Genomic DNA, 16114 nt, shown 5'->3' with positions numbered 1-16114 from the left:
TTTTACACAGTTCCTACATGATAATAAATGTGGATGACAAATGTCCCGTTACTTGTGTAGCTGGTCATTTTTGTATGCAATTACCAGAATTGCACGTTCAGTTCCAGTAACCCTGTGCACAAAAATAGGCTGCAACAACTTCCTTAGGATTGCTAATAACATGGTCCAAAGTCTCCGTCTTTATTGCTGTGTTGGTATATACTTGTTTTGTAAGAGAAGTGAGCTAGGAATGAGTTTGGTTGTTGACTATTTGAGTAAAAGGAGGCATACATCTACATGCATAGGGCTGCAGGACTACAGAATTTCTACATTGACCTGCATATGGTTTAAATACTGAACTTGGTATAATGAGCTGATGGGTCAGAAGAGAGATACTGCAACCAGTGACCAGCTGTAGTGCATGGTTCGAATAAGGAACAATCAGCTTCTGAAATTTGCATTTAAAATACAAGCATCTTGAACTAGCGGTGTCATAGGAAGGCATAAGTCTTTGCCATAAGCAATTCAAAATCAGGCTGCAGTAGTTCAGAGAATACTTAATTGGCATCTCTCTTTCTTGCATATCGCCGTCCTCATCAGTTCTAATACGTGGTTTTTTTCCCACCTCTACAAACTTCTTTGCCTTAAAGGACTCATGAAGGAAATAATTAAAAAGTACACAGAGGAAAACTGTCTGAGCAGAAGGGGCAGAAATCCAAGGTGGTTTAGGGAGGTGCCCCAAACACTCTTTTGGATGATTATTAATTTTTTTCTTACTATTATTTTATGACGCTGTTTATGTTTAATTACTCATGTTTTCCTAACCTGTGACAGGCATAATTTGAAGAGCAATAGTAATGATCAAGCGATGGAAGTGCCAGCTGCTGCCTACGTGCTCAAGCAAGCATAGAGCAGGCAGTGTCAAGAGACAGTACTGTCTCTTGATTAGATCTGAACTTCTTTTTCATGTTGATGAAAATGATCCTGACTGTTGTTATTTAAATATAAATGATGCCAAAAGATGCTATGAAAAGCCAGAGCTCTCTCAGTTCATTGCCTGTATGGAAAAAAGTATGTAAAGTTCATGGGACTTTACTGCAGTATATGTTGTTAAAATACATGTTTTAGTATAAAAAAGATACAGTTGGTTTATTTAGATCCTTTTAGTGTAAACTGACAGCCCATCTAGGTTAATGGGTTGGGGTTTTTTAATATATCAGGGAACAATATTACTCTATGTTTTCAAATCAAACCTCAAGACCACAGAAATTAGCAGTTGTCAAGTACTGTGTGCTACTGTATTCTTCACTTAGGAGCTCTATCATTTTGGCTTGGATTTTCTGGTTACTAAAGCTTTTTGTTGTTTCATGCTTCAGCTGTGTGCTACCACAGTGAGATGTTGTGGTAGCACTGCTGAAGCAGGTAGTAGTACCTCATCAGAATGTAAAGTCTTTTCTGATACTTTTTTAATAGTAAGTAGAGATTTAATTTAATTTGTGGATACCTTGGCAAAAGTTCATAAAATGGTGATCAGCTTTTGTGATGTTTGAATGGTTTGGGGGGGTGTTAAATGCATGGGATGATGCACTTTTACAAAGTTTTGATGAAGTCTGATATCTTTTGGAGTGAAACTGAAATCGGGAAAAAGAAAAGCATTCTACTGTAGGCTGCAGCATCAGTGCGCTGCAGGGTCCTATCTTGCAAATGACAGAGTGAATCTTTTCCTGAGTGTCAGTGAAGTGAAATAAGTTTCTGGTTCTTTTGTGTTGCCAACCTTTGCAGTCCTGTAATTAATATCATATTATTTTGTTGTTTTCATAAAGCAGGAATTTCTGAGTTCCTGTGATTATACGAATCTCAACTTTTTGACATGTCAAGTTTTTCTCTGACCTCTTATATGCAGAGAAAAATCTTTGAAAAGATGAAAATTGAGTCTGTAGACAAGCCAGTAAACTCATGAGTTCTGTTACTCCCAGGTCAATAATAGGGGTCTGGAGGGGAAATGTTGAGCAAGCAATGACAATTTTTTAATATTACTGTGGTGTTTGATTTTTATGTGAAAGAAGGTATAAAAGAAAATCCAGAGCAGAAATAGAAGTAAAACTTTAGACAGACGAAAAAATATGTGGTTAAATATATGTCACCTGCTGCATCAAGGTGCTATATATCCACTCATCCTTGGAGCAGTTTGCTGCTGCAGGACTGTTTATTACAAATCAATCGCAAGGACTTATTCAGGCAAATTATGCCAGATGCACAGTGATGTGAATGCTTTAGCTGTTTTATCTGTAGTAAGCTATACATCATAGGGAAGTGGTGAGATACACCTTGGGTTATCTTCTTGCTGCTCCTTCTCATTCCAAGGTGTTGGTCAAGTCCTTAAATCATCCCGCCTCCCAGCTTTCTAAAATGGGGATGACAATGCTTTCTTGGCATTGTAATGTCATTACTATTGCTCTAATTATATAAAAACTGTATCTTTCTTCTCTGGTGGTCCTTCCTAGTCATTGTGTAGTGCTGCTGTGAAGCAGTTCTGTTTTGTCTAAATGGCATTACATCTAGTTGAAGTCTTGCTCAGGTTACAAGTGGAATAAAGCTGCCAAAATGTTCATCTAGCTTTCTTCAGCTGCTTTTTATATTCTCAGTGTTCATACATATTGCCCATTACGCTGGAATACAACAAACAAAGTAAACTAAGCCATAAGGTTTATTGGTGACCTGCACTGGAAAAGAGATGTGAGCTGTAGATGAATTCTAACAATATTCCAGAAAGTGATATTTGACTTTGATAGATATTCAGAGAAAGAGCTGCCATTTCTGTGTCTGTGCAACGTATGGTGGGACCCTTACCTGACGTCTCTGCTCTGCCAAAATGTGAATGAAAAATAGGATTGCTTATCTGAGGAGAAGCTCTGTCTTTCATGCAAAAACTTGGCAATAGACAATTTCTGTGTGAATGTTCTCAAGAGACACTTTCCTTGTAAAGAAATCAAGTGATGGATGATGCATCTTGCATTTTAAACACTATACAGGTTCAAGCACTGGAGTATTCTGAGCCCATGCCTACCTCTGTGTATGTCTGAGTAGTTTGCTTGCTTTTTAGTTGTGGAGCTAAAGGAGGTTTGCTAAGTAGGGCAGAACCATTAGAAAATGCTACCTGATTTCCTTCTATAATGCTCTTTCATATTTGACTGCTACAGGGTGAAATAATGAAGAATTTTTTGGTAACAGATCAAAAATTCCTTTCTTGTTTAATTGAAAGTGTTTAAGAGAAGAAGTTCATTGAGAGGACAGATTTCAAGAAGTGGTATTTGCATTTGGTGATGCTTTGGAAAGAAACAGGGCATATTATGCATGCTTTTAAAGTATATCTGGCGAATGCACTGCCAAATCTGTGGAATTTTATAGGCAGCTACTGTGAACAGTAATAGCACTAAATTAATCTACTTTTTAGCCATACTGAAACTAACACTGTAAGCCTCAGGAGATCTTTTTGCTTTTTCAAAACTTATTTCAACATTGTTTCAGCCCTGTCAGCAAACCTCTGCTGTATTAGTGGTAATATAAATTGTCTCCCAAACCTTGCAATATTCTACACAAAATTCAGAACCTGAGTGAAGAGAAAGCAGGCACTAGTATGTGACAGAGTACCACTGGAAAAGAAAAAGGAACAAGTCTGTGGACATATAGAGAATACCTGGGGAAAATATGCAAAAATATTCATGCGAAGATCACTATAGCAGAAATTAGGAGAACAAAACCTTGGTGTGAGGTGACATATTTTGAGGGTGAAAGGAGGCCAGGTTTTGAGGATGGGGAAGCAAGGCCGGGTTTAAGAGGATGTTTGTGAGGAACAGGAGAAGATGCTCAGAAATGGAAGGAGCTTAAGTGAAAGAGAGAGATTGGGAGAGACATCAAATTACAAAGAAAAATGTCTTACAATAGAAGGAGATAAATGGGATTGTACAGGAAAATAAATTAGCCAAGACATGGGAAAATTTTAAACAACAAAATGAGAAAAATTAAATATCAAAGGAAGGGAAGGATGGAAGAGAACAAAATACCGATGTTTAAAAGAAAACAAAATAGTTATATTGATTTTGATTTCTTGGAAGATTTTGTGGTGGATTGGATGTCTGCTCTGAGAGAAAGTGAAAGATAGAATAGGAAAAACTATGATTTTTTTTTTTTTCCAAGCTTTCCTGTGCAGGAAATGTAATAGGAAGTTATTTTTATTAACGAAGATCAGAGAACATGCAACAACAAACTACCAAGAATCGTGTGGAAAATCCAGTTATTTTTCCAGTCAGACCAGAAGAACCTGTGGCCATTGACCAGCTGGAGCCTAAGGGTCAGATTATTAAGCAGCAGGATCAGTGAACTGAATGGCTATTGGAATCTGTGTGTCTTTAAACACACACCAACCAATTTACAGACAAAAAATCTTGAATGCCATGTAGATGCTATTTGTAACCATCCATTAACTGCTTTGTCGTCTGTTTTGTCTACCTAATCAACACAAAATGTGGATTTGTTTGATTTCATTTGCAAATGTGAAACAAATTGATTTTATGGAGATACACTGCTTGCTGAGCAGTATTTTTTCCACCAAGACACTCAGGTTACACTGGCCACCACAAACGGATGATGCAGAAGAGCCAGAACAGTGAAAGCCTTGGATGGACAGAGGGGAGTGTCTTTTGCAAAGTGTTTGAGAAGTTGTCAGGTGGAATGCACCCCTCAGTTCAGCGTAGCTGATGCTGAGTGTGCGGGAAGGGCTTTATCCTTTCAAAAGCTGTGAGATTCTGTGGCAACAGTCAGCCCGCATTCCTAACACACTTGGAAGGGACTGCAAGACAAGGGAGTGGGGAGCACAATGCCTTTATTTGCAGCAAGAGCATGCTTTTCATCTGTAAAGGAGTATTCAGCTGACTACCTTGCCCAGACTTATCAGTGACCAGTGTTTTATCTTAGCAGTCTTGGTTGAGCACACATGCAGAATAGAAATACGTTTGTTTATGGGCAGGAAATGCATAAGCCTTTTAATGGATAAAGCATTGAGTTTGAAGCATTAAATGTGACCTGCTTTGTTGTGTGCCAGTACCTGTAAAGGGTTATTCTTTGTAGTGTCCTACTTGGACTAAGTCACTAAAGCTTTCATCAAAGTAAATCTGATTATTTTGCACATGGCTTTCCTGAAAGGATGTTATGATTTTCTAGATGTTTGGTGGCTGGTGATAAATTAGGCTTTTATGATGTCATGTGAAAGGCCACTGCTTGGACTTCCTTCTCTATCAAGCAGGCTGGAGAATACATTTGGGATGTACACAGAATCAGAAATTATCCTACCTTGTTTTATTTTAACCCTTTTGTGGACCACTGCTTGCTTCATGACTAGAGGTGTTTGGGCAAGGATAGCTTCACTTTTGCAGACAGGACCCCCATGGTATCCCGTCCTGAGTCCTCTCTATATACTGTGTTTTAAATTGATTTTTTTTTTCCCTCCCCTTGGGTAACAAAGCCTCAGCTCATGAGGTCCCTTTAAGCCTTCACAGCTTAATTTATTTCCATACATTGTGTCTTGAAAAGGGTTTTCAAATCAGTTGGATATTTTAGTGAGAATTTTGAATGCAGTGAGGGGTGGGGTGCAAGGAGATGCATCCCATAAATCCCCAAAACAGGTTTGTGACTGTATAGAGGGAGGCTGCTTCTAAAAAGCCAGCCAGCAGTAAGAGGCAGCACATAACCGTTTTGTCCAGAGAAGTGGCAGCTCTCTTTTTCATACCCCATACTGCAAAGAGGAAGTATTTTACAACTGTTTTTCGAACAATGCAAAATGACTAACCATCTTCCCTGTAAACGCTTTTGTATGTTAATCCATAGGGGGAGGAAGACAGAAGTATCCATCCCCTCTCTGTCCTTTTTCCCACAAGTCTTACTACAAGCTTCAGGGAGAGACAGGTTCATATATCAGCATAACAGGTAAGGAGGGGAGTGTCATCTCTCTTGTCCAACCTGAGTCACAACCAAGCCTTCAGAGTAGCGAGATGAGCACTGAACACAGGGCAAAGACACCAGTTGCTGTTGGGTGGGTTAGAATTTTCCAATTACATGCTTTTTAGATTTAAAATTATATTTTTGAGTAAATTAATTTTTATTAGGGCAAACATAACAGCACAGCCTTCCAAAAAAATTTAATATAATTTTGATGTTAATGTAACAAATGCCTTCATTTTTTTTCAGAAATGTGAACATCCATGGGGGTAGTAAAATCACCATAAACAATGCATCCTGTACAAGATAAAGAATTTATCTTATGGAGTAGTAATATCCCACTAATCATAGACTTGCATTTGTGAAATTGCTGCTTAATGCTCTAAGGGTAGATAGATAAATATCTATAGGTAGGTAGGTAGAATACCAAATCATTGTCCTACTGTTTATTGTTTTGTTGCTTATCATTTGGTATTTGGCTAGCAGTGATAACTAAACCTATTAACATTTCAATATATGTTGTTATAAATGAAGTATTTTTTAGTGTAAGAAGAGAAGAAACAAAGTAGCTTTGCAGCATGGATTTCTGGGGTTATCAGTTTTCCTATTCATCTTGATGTGTCAGTCAATAAAGACAGCTAACCCTAGGGGCCATATTCCATTTCCAGTAAGAAATGCAGATGCTACTGCACAATAAACCCCACTGAAATCAAACAGCTTCAGAGAGTGATTTCCTGATGTTTGCAGAAAATGTAAAGAGGAGGGAGCAATGAGAAAAATAATCAGAGTGGATTAAAAAAATTGTGACAAGTTGGATTTAAGAATTTTAAAAGGAATTATGCCCTTGCCTAAATAATACATACTGTGTGTGTCAATGAAGACATGTTCATATTACTCTTGCCCCCCAAATTGTTGTCAGGGTGGAGAACAGGCCACAGTGAAGCAAGAAGCAAACACATTTAATAGTGGACAGAAGCAGGACTTGGAGGTACCAGTGAAAAGAGAAGGAACCTGTTCTTTTCCTGTACTGCAGCTGCTCTCCACCCATATGAAAGAGGTTCATCCTTCCCAGGGTCTTGTTTTTCAGTGATGTGAAGGTGACACATGGGCATCCTCTCTTATCATCTGGCCAGGGAGCCTGAAGAAATACAACCTCCCCAAAACATCTGCTGTAAAGAGAAAATGCAAAAATGCTTCTAACCTATGTCATGCAAAATCCAGGTTATTCAGACACCTCTTTATGCACAGGAATGCAAGAGCTGGCACACACATCATGTCCTATCATACAGGGCAGTGACAACCAATGGGAGTGGTACCACCTTTAACTGTCGTTTGCAAAGAGCAATTCTATTTTGTTAGAAGAGTTGGAAAAGCTTAGTTTGGATCATAATAACATTGAAGTATTAGTTGGAATTTTAGCAAACTTGATAAAGATTTTTAGTGGTGATATGTGCGTTTGGATGACTGAGTATGCCATATCAGAAAGAAAGTGTTTATGTGTCCAGTGCTAATACATGAACCACCATAGCGATAGTCCGTCCATGGCAAATGGGTTTGATCTTCCTCTCCTCCAGAAGTTCCCTGCTTTTTCAGCAGAGGCATTCCTGTGAACTAGAAACGATCTCGCCAGTCAGAAGCCTCTGGCATTTTGCAGAGAAGTGAGCTGAGGTTACAATTACACTTGCATCCAAGCTGGGGAACACTTTCCAGGTCTTCCCAGGAGCACAGAGTTGGGCCTTGGGGCAAACTGAGAGGGAGGGAAGCACCCGCCTCGCTGCAGCCAGCTGTGGGAATTTTGCTGTTTACAGCAGCGGGGCTTTCCCTGCTGCAGGGGGAACACCCTTCAGCCTGCCTCACGCGTGGGATCCTGAAAAGCACCCGTGGCCCACCTCGCAGCGGGATGCCCTGGCGCAGAGCTACGCCGATCCCGGTGCGGGACGGCTCCTGAGGAGCGAGCTCCGCTCCAGATCCAAAGCGAGTGAAATTCAGCACTGGCTTCGGGGATATCGGGCTGTAATTCGGGAGGAATTTTATCTGGCTCGAGGGACAGCACTGGCCAAAACGTTTTCTCAGGCTTCGCTTGGCAAAGGGACAGATAGCTCTGAGTAATGCTCAGCCCTGCGAGGGGCTGCCGTGCCTGCAGCTCCGCCGGCGCTCGCACCGCGGCTGCGGGCTGCGCGCTGCGCGTGTGCTCCGCCCGGGGCCGCGCCGCCTGCCGCCTCGCCTCCGTCAGCCGGGCCGGCGACGAGGCACCCGGGGCCGACTCCCCCTGCTTCGCCGTTTTATCTGCGGGGTCGGTGGGGCTGCCAGGGCCGGCGCTGAGTGAGCCCATTTCCCCGGAGCGGGGCATTGTTCCCGGCCTCCGGCCGCCGCGTGGCCCCGCCGGTGGACAATACCGCCCGGCCCCGGCTTCCTGAGCAGAGCAGACAGCTCGCTGTTTTCTTCGCGTCTCTTATCACCCCCTGTCATTGAAAGAGAGGTCTGGCTTCAGCTCCAGTTTGGGCTGATAGGCAGCAGCGAAGTGGAAAAGGCGCAGGGGAAGAGGAGGAGGAGGAGGAGGGAGAGGAGCTCCATGACTGTTTTTATCGCCCTAATGTTTATTGCTGCTCCGAGTTGATTTGCCTTAACCCTTTGGAAGCTGGTGAAATTAAAGATTATCAGATCGGTAAGATAAAACTGCTGGTCCAACACCCCTGGTTCCTGACGGAAAGGCAAAGGCTTTGCTTAGGTTTTATTGACCGTGCGGCTTGCGTTGACGACTTATTTGCTGGATTACGAGAGAAGCCCTCACCTCAAAGGTGCCCGGCACTCACAGCACACCAAGGTCCATCGGAGCTGCAGAGGCTCAGCATCATGCAGAATCGACCCTTTCCTCAAGTCATTCTTCCTCCCCCCTCCTTTCCCCTCGACACGAGTTTAGTAAAAATGGAGCTTTCTGAACAGGGAGCAGATTTGCATAGGAAAACATACTACGGGAAAAAAAAAAAAAAACCACATTATGCCTCTTATTTTAAACGGCATTTAGTTATACATGAGTTTCAGCCTATTGGTTGCTTTTGCCTTTTGCCTTTTTCTGTGGTTCTTTGCAAACAATACTGTCTTTCTGCAAAAGACTGCTGACCCAAGAGTGGAAAGCAGTCTGTTCATGCTGCATTAAAACAAATTTAGATCAGGAACCAAATTCACTGGCATTCTTCTATTCCCTTGGTACCCTAACTGCTCCACAACTTTACTTTTCTAAGAACAGTGGAAATAAAACTAAAACTGAGCAAGGACACATTATGGCTCGTCTTAAATTCCTGAAGATGTTTACTGTGTTCCTTCTTAGGCTTGGTCTTTGCTCACTGATGTGTTTTCACTTCAGTCTCCTCATATTTACTATAGAGTTAGGAGTCTCTTGCTTTATAATTATACTGATTTTTCCCTGTTACTGTAGATATTATAACAAACACTACCCTTTGCAAAGAACTCAAGCCAGCGTGCTCTGTATTGTGCATCTCTAGCAGTACTTAGAGCAGTGCAGAGCAGATGCAGGGCTTATTACTGTGACTCCTTCTGGGGTTTGATGCGAGCCTAGCTGAACCTCACATTAACTTTTGCACCAGCAAGGTGTGTGTTTACAGGCTCTACAGCTCAGATTTAGTTCAACCTTACTACTTTTCTTAATAGAGTGCTCAGAGAATAGCTCGGAAACTGCTTTCCAACGTTGCGTCTAGGTTAAGACATGACATCCCTGGACCTGGTGGCAAGTGCAGAACACTGGGGAATGAAGGGTAAGGGTGATGGTAGGAGACATAGGCAGCAACACATGCAGTCTCCTGGCTATTTGCAACAAACCCTTTAACAAGGCTGTTCTCCGAGCAATGAGCTGCAGCAGATACCCGTATATACTGTGGGGCTGTTACTATCGAAATGTGCTACGTGAACCCTCATTAAAAATTGCTATGAAAAATGCTCCAAAAACTGCAGAAAAGGGGAGACTGGAGGGCCTTTTGCAGTAAGACAAAAGGTAATGGCTTTAAACTAAAAGAGGGTAGATCCAGACTAGATATAAGGAAGACATTTTTTTTCCTTGAGGGTGGTGAAACACTGGAACAGGTTGCCCAGAGAGGTGGTAGATGCCCCATCCCTGGAAACATTCAAGGACAGACTGGATGGGACTTTGAGCACCCTAACCTAGTTGAAGATGGCCCTGCTCACTTGCAGGGGGGTTTTACTAGATGACCTTTAAAGGTCCCTTCCAACCCAAACTATTCTGTGATTCTGTGATAATGGTGAAAACACAAAACTGCAAGCTAATGTTGTCTAATCAAGTAGCCATGTTTATTAATTTTTCTTTTAATGAGATGAGTTAAAGCTGAAAGGTGATGGTTTTAAGGAGGAAATAAGGAAAATAAAACACAAGCATAGTTTGCAGTAAACGTTGGCCCTTAGACTCTTGAAATTCTTCCTGACAGAAGTTCTTGAGCAAACGACTGCAAGACTAAGCATGCAAACCAGAGTCTCCACCAAGCTGGGTCTGTGCTCTTTGCTTATGGGAGCTCTGATGTAACAAATCATTTTTCTAGCAGTCGTGCTGATTGTGAACGTAACGCTGGCCACTTTTCAATGCAGTAAAACTGTTGTGTGCTTAGATCAAGTCTGTTTATTTTTAGAGGTAAAGCCTTGTCTCTGCTGCAGTGAGTGGAGCTGGGCACAATTCCATCGCAGGTGTTTTACTAAGGACTTAATCTCAGTTTTACTCTGGTGTAAGAGAGCAAAAGCTGGTGCTCAACACTAGCTCCAGTGAAGGCATGTTTTAAAGGGACTCAACTAGTAGTAATAAAGGAAGCCTTGGCCTTCTTTCAAGCACGCTATCTCCTTTTTCTCACATTGTCTTGAGCCTTTAAATTTTCAGTTAAAGTTAATTGAATGAGACGGTGAAACATTGCACAGTGAAACCAGATCAATCACTGCGCAAGTCAAAATAGGAGTCTTGATGACACTCAGAACAAGAGCTTGGGAAATGTGATATTTACATTAAAATATTTTACATTTTTGTCTCATGGTTTTAAAATCAAATTTGAAAATGCTTTACCACATTACATAACAAATTTCTCTCTGCTTATCTGTATGTATTTGTGTGTGTGCATTTGGACAATAAATCTGAATGATCATAAAATCAGATTCAGTGATAACGGGGTATTTTCTACAGTTACACAGCCTCATTTACAGAAAAGGTAAAACAGGAAAAACTCACATTGGATAAACTTGTTCTTTTCTCTGAGAGGAAGCCATATCACAGTGAGGTGCATGTAAAGCCATAGAGTTTACTCTCATATTAAGTGGCAACAGAGAATTTGACTGCTGTCTTTTCCATCTTCCTTCCCTTTAAATATTTACCTGAATGTTGTTTCCAACTCTTAGCTTGCAGGTAAAACTTGTCATTACTATTCACTTATGTTAAGTGTATTTGCATGGAAAATAAGGGCTTGTTCCTCCCAAAATGGATAACTAAAAGCAAAGACTTAACTTTATGTTCATGATGTTCATGTACTATAAAAACAACAGAAAGCCTTAATCAGTGTTTTCAGGTTTCCAAACTCAGCTCAGTATCTAAATCCTCAGGGTTTTCACAGAGTCAAAGGGCTTTGTTTTCCTGTCAGTATGTAAAGCACGATGCCACAGAAAGAGTTATCCTGCAGGAATACAAAACATGAAGTAGTATCATTTCGTCAGGTGCCTTTTCATCAGGAATAGGGATACCAGGGAGCTTACATTCAGCAGCAGCAGCTGTTTTTCGAGAGCACCCACCCCCCCAACCCCTCCCGCCAAAAAATCCAGGTTTTCTTCAGTCAAATCTCACCTCTTCGTTCTGTGCTTTCTGATATGGTTGTAACCCCAGAAAGTGAAGCCCTGACACTGAAGAATCAATACACTTTAATGACTGGCATGCCAGAGGGTTTTTTGGGTTGCAGGGTTTTTTGTGGATCTTTTTCCTTTTGGAAGCCTGACAGATGCATCTCTGGTTTCAGTGAAAGACTTGAATAATATAAACAAGCAGTCATTCTGTTCCAAGAGGAGCTTTTTTTAATATTCTTATTTTATTGTAATTACCTTATTGTTTTCATATTATGAGCTACTTGTAGAAAAATACAGGAAACATGACTGCAATACAATCCTTTAATCAGGAATAGCTTTGTTCCAGTCATCATTTCCACTCAGTGTTAAAACTTTGACTAATAATACAATCAAACCTTGAATTTAGATGTAATATGGTGTTAATGTGGTTTTATTTGATCTCTGTACCTAGTAACTTCTGTAAGAGACCCTTGTAAAAGTGCCTAGGAGACATTTTGTCCATAATGCTATTTTCAAGTAAATCTGTCTACAAAGTAGTGTTTCTCAAAAGTACACAAACTTCTTCAGGAGAGACATTTAAAATCTTTTAACCTAAGTCAGCTGGGGAATTTGTATTATCATATATATTAAATCTTCTTTTTTTTTTTTTTTTTTTTTCTTCTGCATCATTCTTAAAGCATGTGAACTTTTAAAGAAAAAATACTACTTAAATGAATGTAATATGCTAGTTGCTTGTATTATCTCTATGTATAATCCAGCACTGCAAATAACTTCACTTTTACTGATTTGCAACCTCCCTCCAACCTTATTATGCCCTGTTCAGCAGTTGAGTGTTAATGTTTTTGAATGAAGGGCTGGAATTAGGTAAAGTATTTTTTTAGATAAACTGTTTTAACAAAAAGCATTTGTCTAAGAAAGTTAAAAGACTGCTCCCAAGCTGTTCAAAAGCAGAATGCAACTGCATACAGCAGACGGTGGCAATTCATTCTGTTCTTCCCGGTCCATTTTTTTTCAAATGGGAAGCCAGTACCCTAGATAAGGCTTGGTTTTCAATAATGCTTATGATATAAAGATTGTGGATGTAAAATTATTACTTACACAGCATTTATAAAAATGAAACTCTAAATTTTATGACATGACTTTTATGACTTAAAACTAGGTGGTATTAAAACACTTCTAACTAATGGCTTGAATTAGGACTGAATAAAAGGCAATTGTTTTTATACTGAAATTATTATTTTAAGACGGATTTCCTTGTTTCCAGGCACATATATATACACACATATATAATGTAAATTAAACTGAACTCCAGATAAAAGGCATACCTCTGTGAGCACATTAGGGTCTGATCCAAATTTTATCAAAGTCAGTGGGCGTCTTTCCCATTTCAAAACAGATTTTGCAATCCATATTCACATGACCCTCCAGGGGATCCCTCAAGTTGATGCGGTTTTGCATGACTTGGCCTCAGATGTCTGCTGCAGTTTGTAAAAACCCATTATAGGGCTGCAGTAGGAAATAATTTAGTTTAATTTAAGGAAATCATGGCATTTTTTATTTTCATATCATTTTGTTCTGATCCATCTGTTTACTCTTTTCTGAAGGCAGGCTGAAATGTTTTTAGCCTAAAGACTGAACTAGTAAAAATGCTGCCTGGAATAGTCTCAGCAGACGTGTTTGTTCCACATCCCCTTCTTCGGTGCAATATTTCCTTTGGTGGATTTCCTCTGCTCCTGGAAGCAAGCAGTCTAGCCTTCTGGAGCACAATTATGAAGAATTTCCTATATTTTACTGCACAGGATGAGGTGATTTTGGAAGTTAACATGACCTGAACCACAGATGCACAAAAGATAGCATCTGAAAAATGTAGTGTGCAAGCAGTAGAGTTAGAAAAAATCTACAGCCAGAAAATAAAATGCTCGTTAGCTCCACCGCTGGCCAGAGAGTGGAAAAGGGAGAAGAAAGGCAGTCCATGCATTTTTCTGGAAAGCCTTCTGCGTTACCACCATAAAGTCAAACGCAAGAGCAGAATTCAGCCTTACACTTGTTCTGCAGCAAGGTTTGTTTTGTTTGGCTTTCTTTACAACCAGACAGAGACGATTTTAGTATTTACTGCTACAGAGAAACGAAGCTTGTGAGGAGAGATGATGTAGTTTATTAAATCAGTACATACAGTTAGAAAAAGCTATTTAAACACAGTATTCAAATTTTAAAGGAAGATACAGTCAGAGTTTTCATACAGTTAGGAATGCAGTCAAAGGAGCTTTTTTCTTTGTTTAATTTTATTACATTGTTTTTGATGACTGGTTGTGGGATGGTTTTGGTGTGGTAGCACTTTAAAGAACCGTAAGGTGCGTATGACCAAAGTGTTGGTTTCTATAATGGTGTCAAGATAATTTCTTTTCATTTATGAGATATTTAGACTTTTCTTTGCATGTGGATGCTCAAAATATTCTAGAAAAAAAAAAGATGTAGGCGTTCAAAAGCTCAATGTTTACTACTGCTGCATGTAGTTACCCATATTCATAACAGTCTTTCAGCATCATCTGTCTGTGATCACATTTTTATTTGAAAGAGACTAGTTGTCATGTTTGCTCGGTGATTTACATTATTTAAACAAATGGGGCAAAAAAGAATTTGAAACAGCTCATTCAATAGCATGACTAAGAGACATGACAACTTATAAAATGTTTGCCATCATACGGCCGTAAGGCTGGAGTTCAAACCCCAGGCGCACACAAAAACAAAGAATAACTCTTTCCATCTGAAATAGCCTGGTGAAAGGATGCTGCCTCCTGGTGATTTATAGGCATATGAGCTTCCACTAAAATTGTATCTTAAAGTGAAATATTTTGTCCTCAGAGAAGTCCAACAGTGTTTCTGCCGTGCTCAGCTCGTGGGGGAAGCATGAGCAATGGGAAGGCCATCGAGGTGAGGAAGGTGAATGCTTTTCATGGCACCTCTCTCTTCTTTTCCACAGGATTTTCTGCAAGGGGACTGTACCAAAGCCAGACAAAAGCTGAACTGGAAGCCGAGAGTCACATTTGATGTGAGTGGCCTTTCTGGCATGCTTTCTACCTGCCGGGTGTTCGTGTCCTCTAAAAGCAATCCACAGGAAAGGAAAGGGAGGGGGGAGCCTCTGTGTGGGGTGGTTCAGGCACAACGAGAAATCCCATTTTTGGTAGCCCTGCCTGGATTCTTGTTTTGAAGCCAGCAGCCACCGTAGCAGCGATGGGCACCTCTGGTGCACAGCAACACACCAACGCACACATTGGGGCCAGGGCCCAGGGCTGCTGCAGGAAGAGCCCAGCAAAGCCCTGTCCCCTCTTTGTCCTGCCATGGGGGGCTCATCGTGGTCTGAGGCACTCCCAATGTGCTGCTCATTCGTCCTCTGCACCGGGGCCCTCATCTGCCTCTCTCCCTCCTTGCAGGAGCTGGTGAGGGAGATGGTGGACGCCGACGTGGAGCTCATGAAGAATAACCCTAATGCCTAAGCCCTGGCTGGGCCCAGTGGGTGCCGCAGGACCCGTGCTGGGGGCACACCCCATGACCAGCACCGCCACGAGCTGCCAGGCCCGGGGTGGGTGGCCACCCCTCTCCATGATGGTTTTATTACTGGTCTGCCTGTGCGTGAAAGCCCAGTTTTATCCCCTGCTCCATCCTCCACACCCTCTCGGTGCCTCTCACCCCACAGATCATCCTAGGGTCAGCCTTGCCCGGGCCACCTCTGGTTCCTGCCATTATCTGGGGAGGGGTTACGCACACACCACCACCCCACACCCCCCAGCCAATACTGTATCTGAAGTACTGATCGGCCACTAATTTCCCTTTTTTAATTAAAACTCATCTTTCTGTTACCTAGGTACTCCAGCACATTTTTAGTACTTTCTCCCATTTGTAAAACAAAAGCATCCCCTGTTCCCCACTTCCTCTCTCCTCCAGCAACACCAGCAGCAAACCTCTGGCACTAGGATGGGCTCATCATCCCTCCAGCCCTTGCTTCCACGGCTTCCCCTCTTCTGCCTTTCCTGAACACTCCTTGTTTTTTCTTTCCTGCAGCCTTACCTCTACCCCAGCAGCCCTTTTCCACCACTTGAACTCTTATATAAAAGTTTGGATAACTTGATATAACTTGCAGTGAAATCGCCTTTTGACCATGCCAAATTAATTCCTAATTGCTGGAATTGCTTTCAAACCGTCAAAGGGGGCTTGTAAGCGTTTTTCAGATCTTCATTTCAGAGTGTGTGTGAGTCACAGAAAGCCTTTTTGTCCAGCACCTTCCCGATCCGGGGGTTTAGAG

General features: G+C 41.3%; 1 protein-coding gene across 1 annotated transcript in view; it reads left to right on the top strand.

The window, feature by feature from the left end:
• Positions 1 to 15712, top strand: part of GMDS (GDP-mannose 4,6-dehydratase) — a gene marked incomplete at its 5' end in the record, with an annotated part of 359819 nt that extends 344107 nt beyond the window's left edge. The window contains 2 exons of the mRNA XM_026841380.1: positions 14795 to 14863; positions 15246 to 15712. Of these exons, the coding sequence (XP_026697181.1) occupies positions 14795 to 14863; positions 15246 to 15308 (132 nt within the window). The remainder of the gene's footprint in view (positions 1 to 14794; positions 14864 to 15245) is intronic.
• Between the last annotated feature and the right edge of the window lie 402 nt (positions 15713 to 16114).

The sequence above is a fragment of the Athene cunicularia genome (assembly GCF_003259725.1).
Source record: "Athene cunicularia isolate RWA chromosome 2 unlocalized genomic scaffold, athCun1 chr2_part1, whole genome shotgun sequence".
Classification (NCBI taxonomy): domain Eukaryota; kingdom Metazoa; phylum Chordata; class Aves; order Strigiformes; family Strigidae; genus Athene; species Athene cunicularia.
The sequence above is the reverse complement of the archived record's forward strand: the minus strand, read 5'-3'. Positions and strand labels throughout refer to the sequence as shown.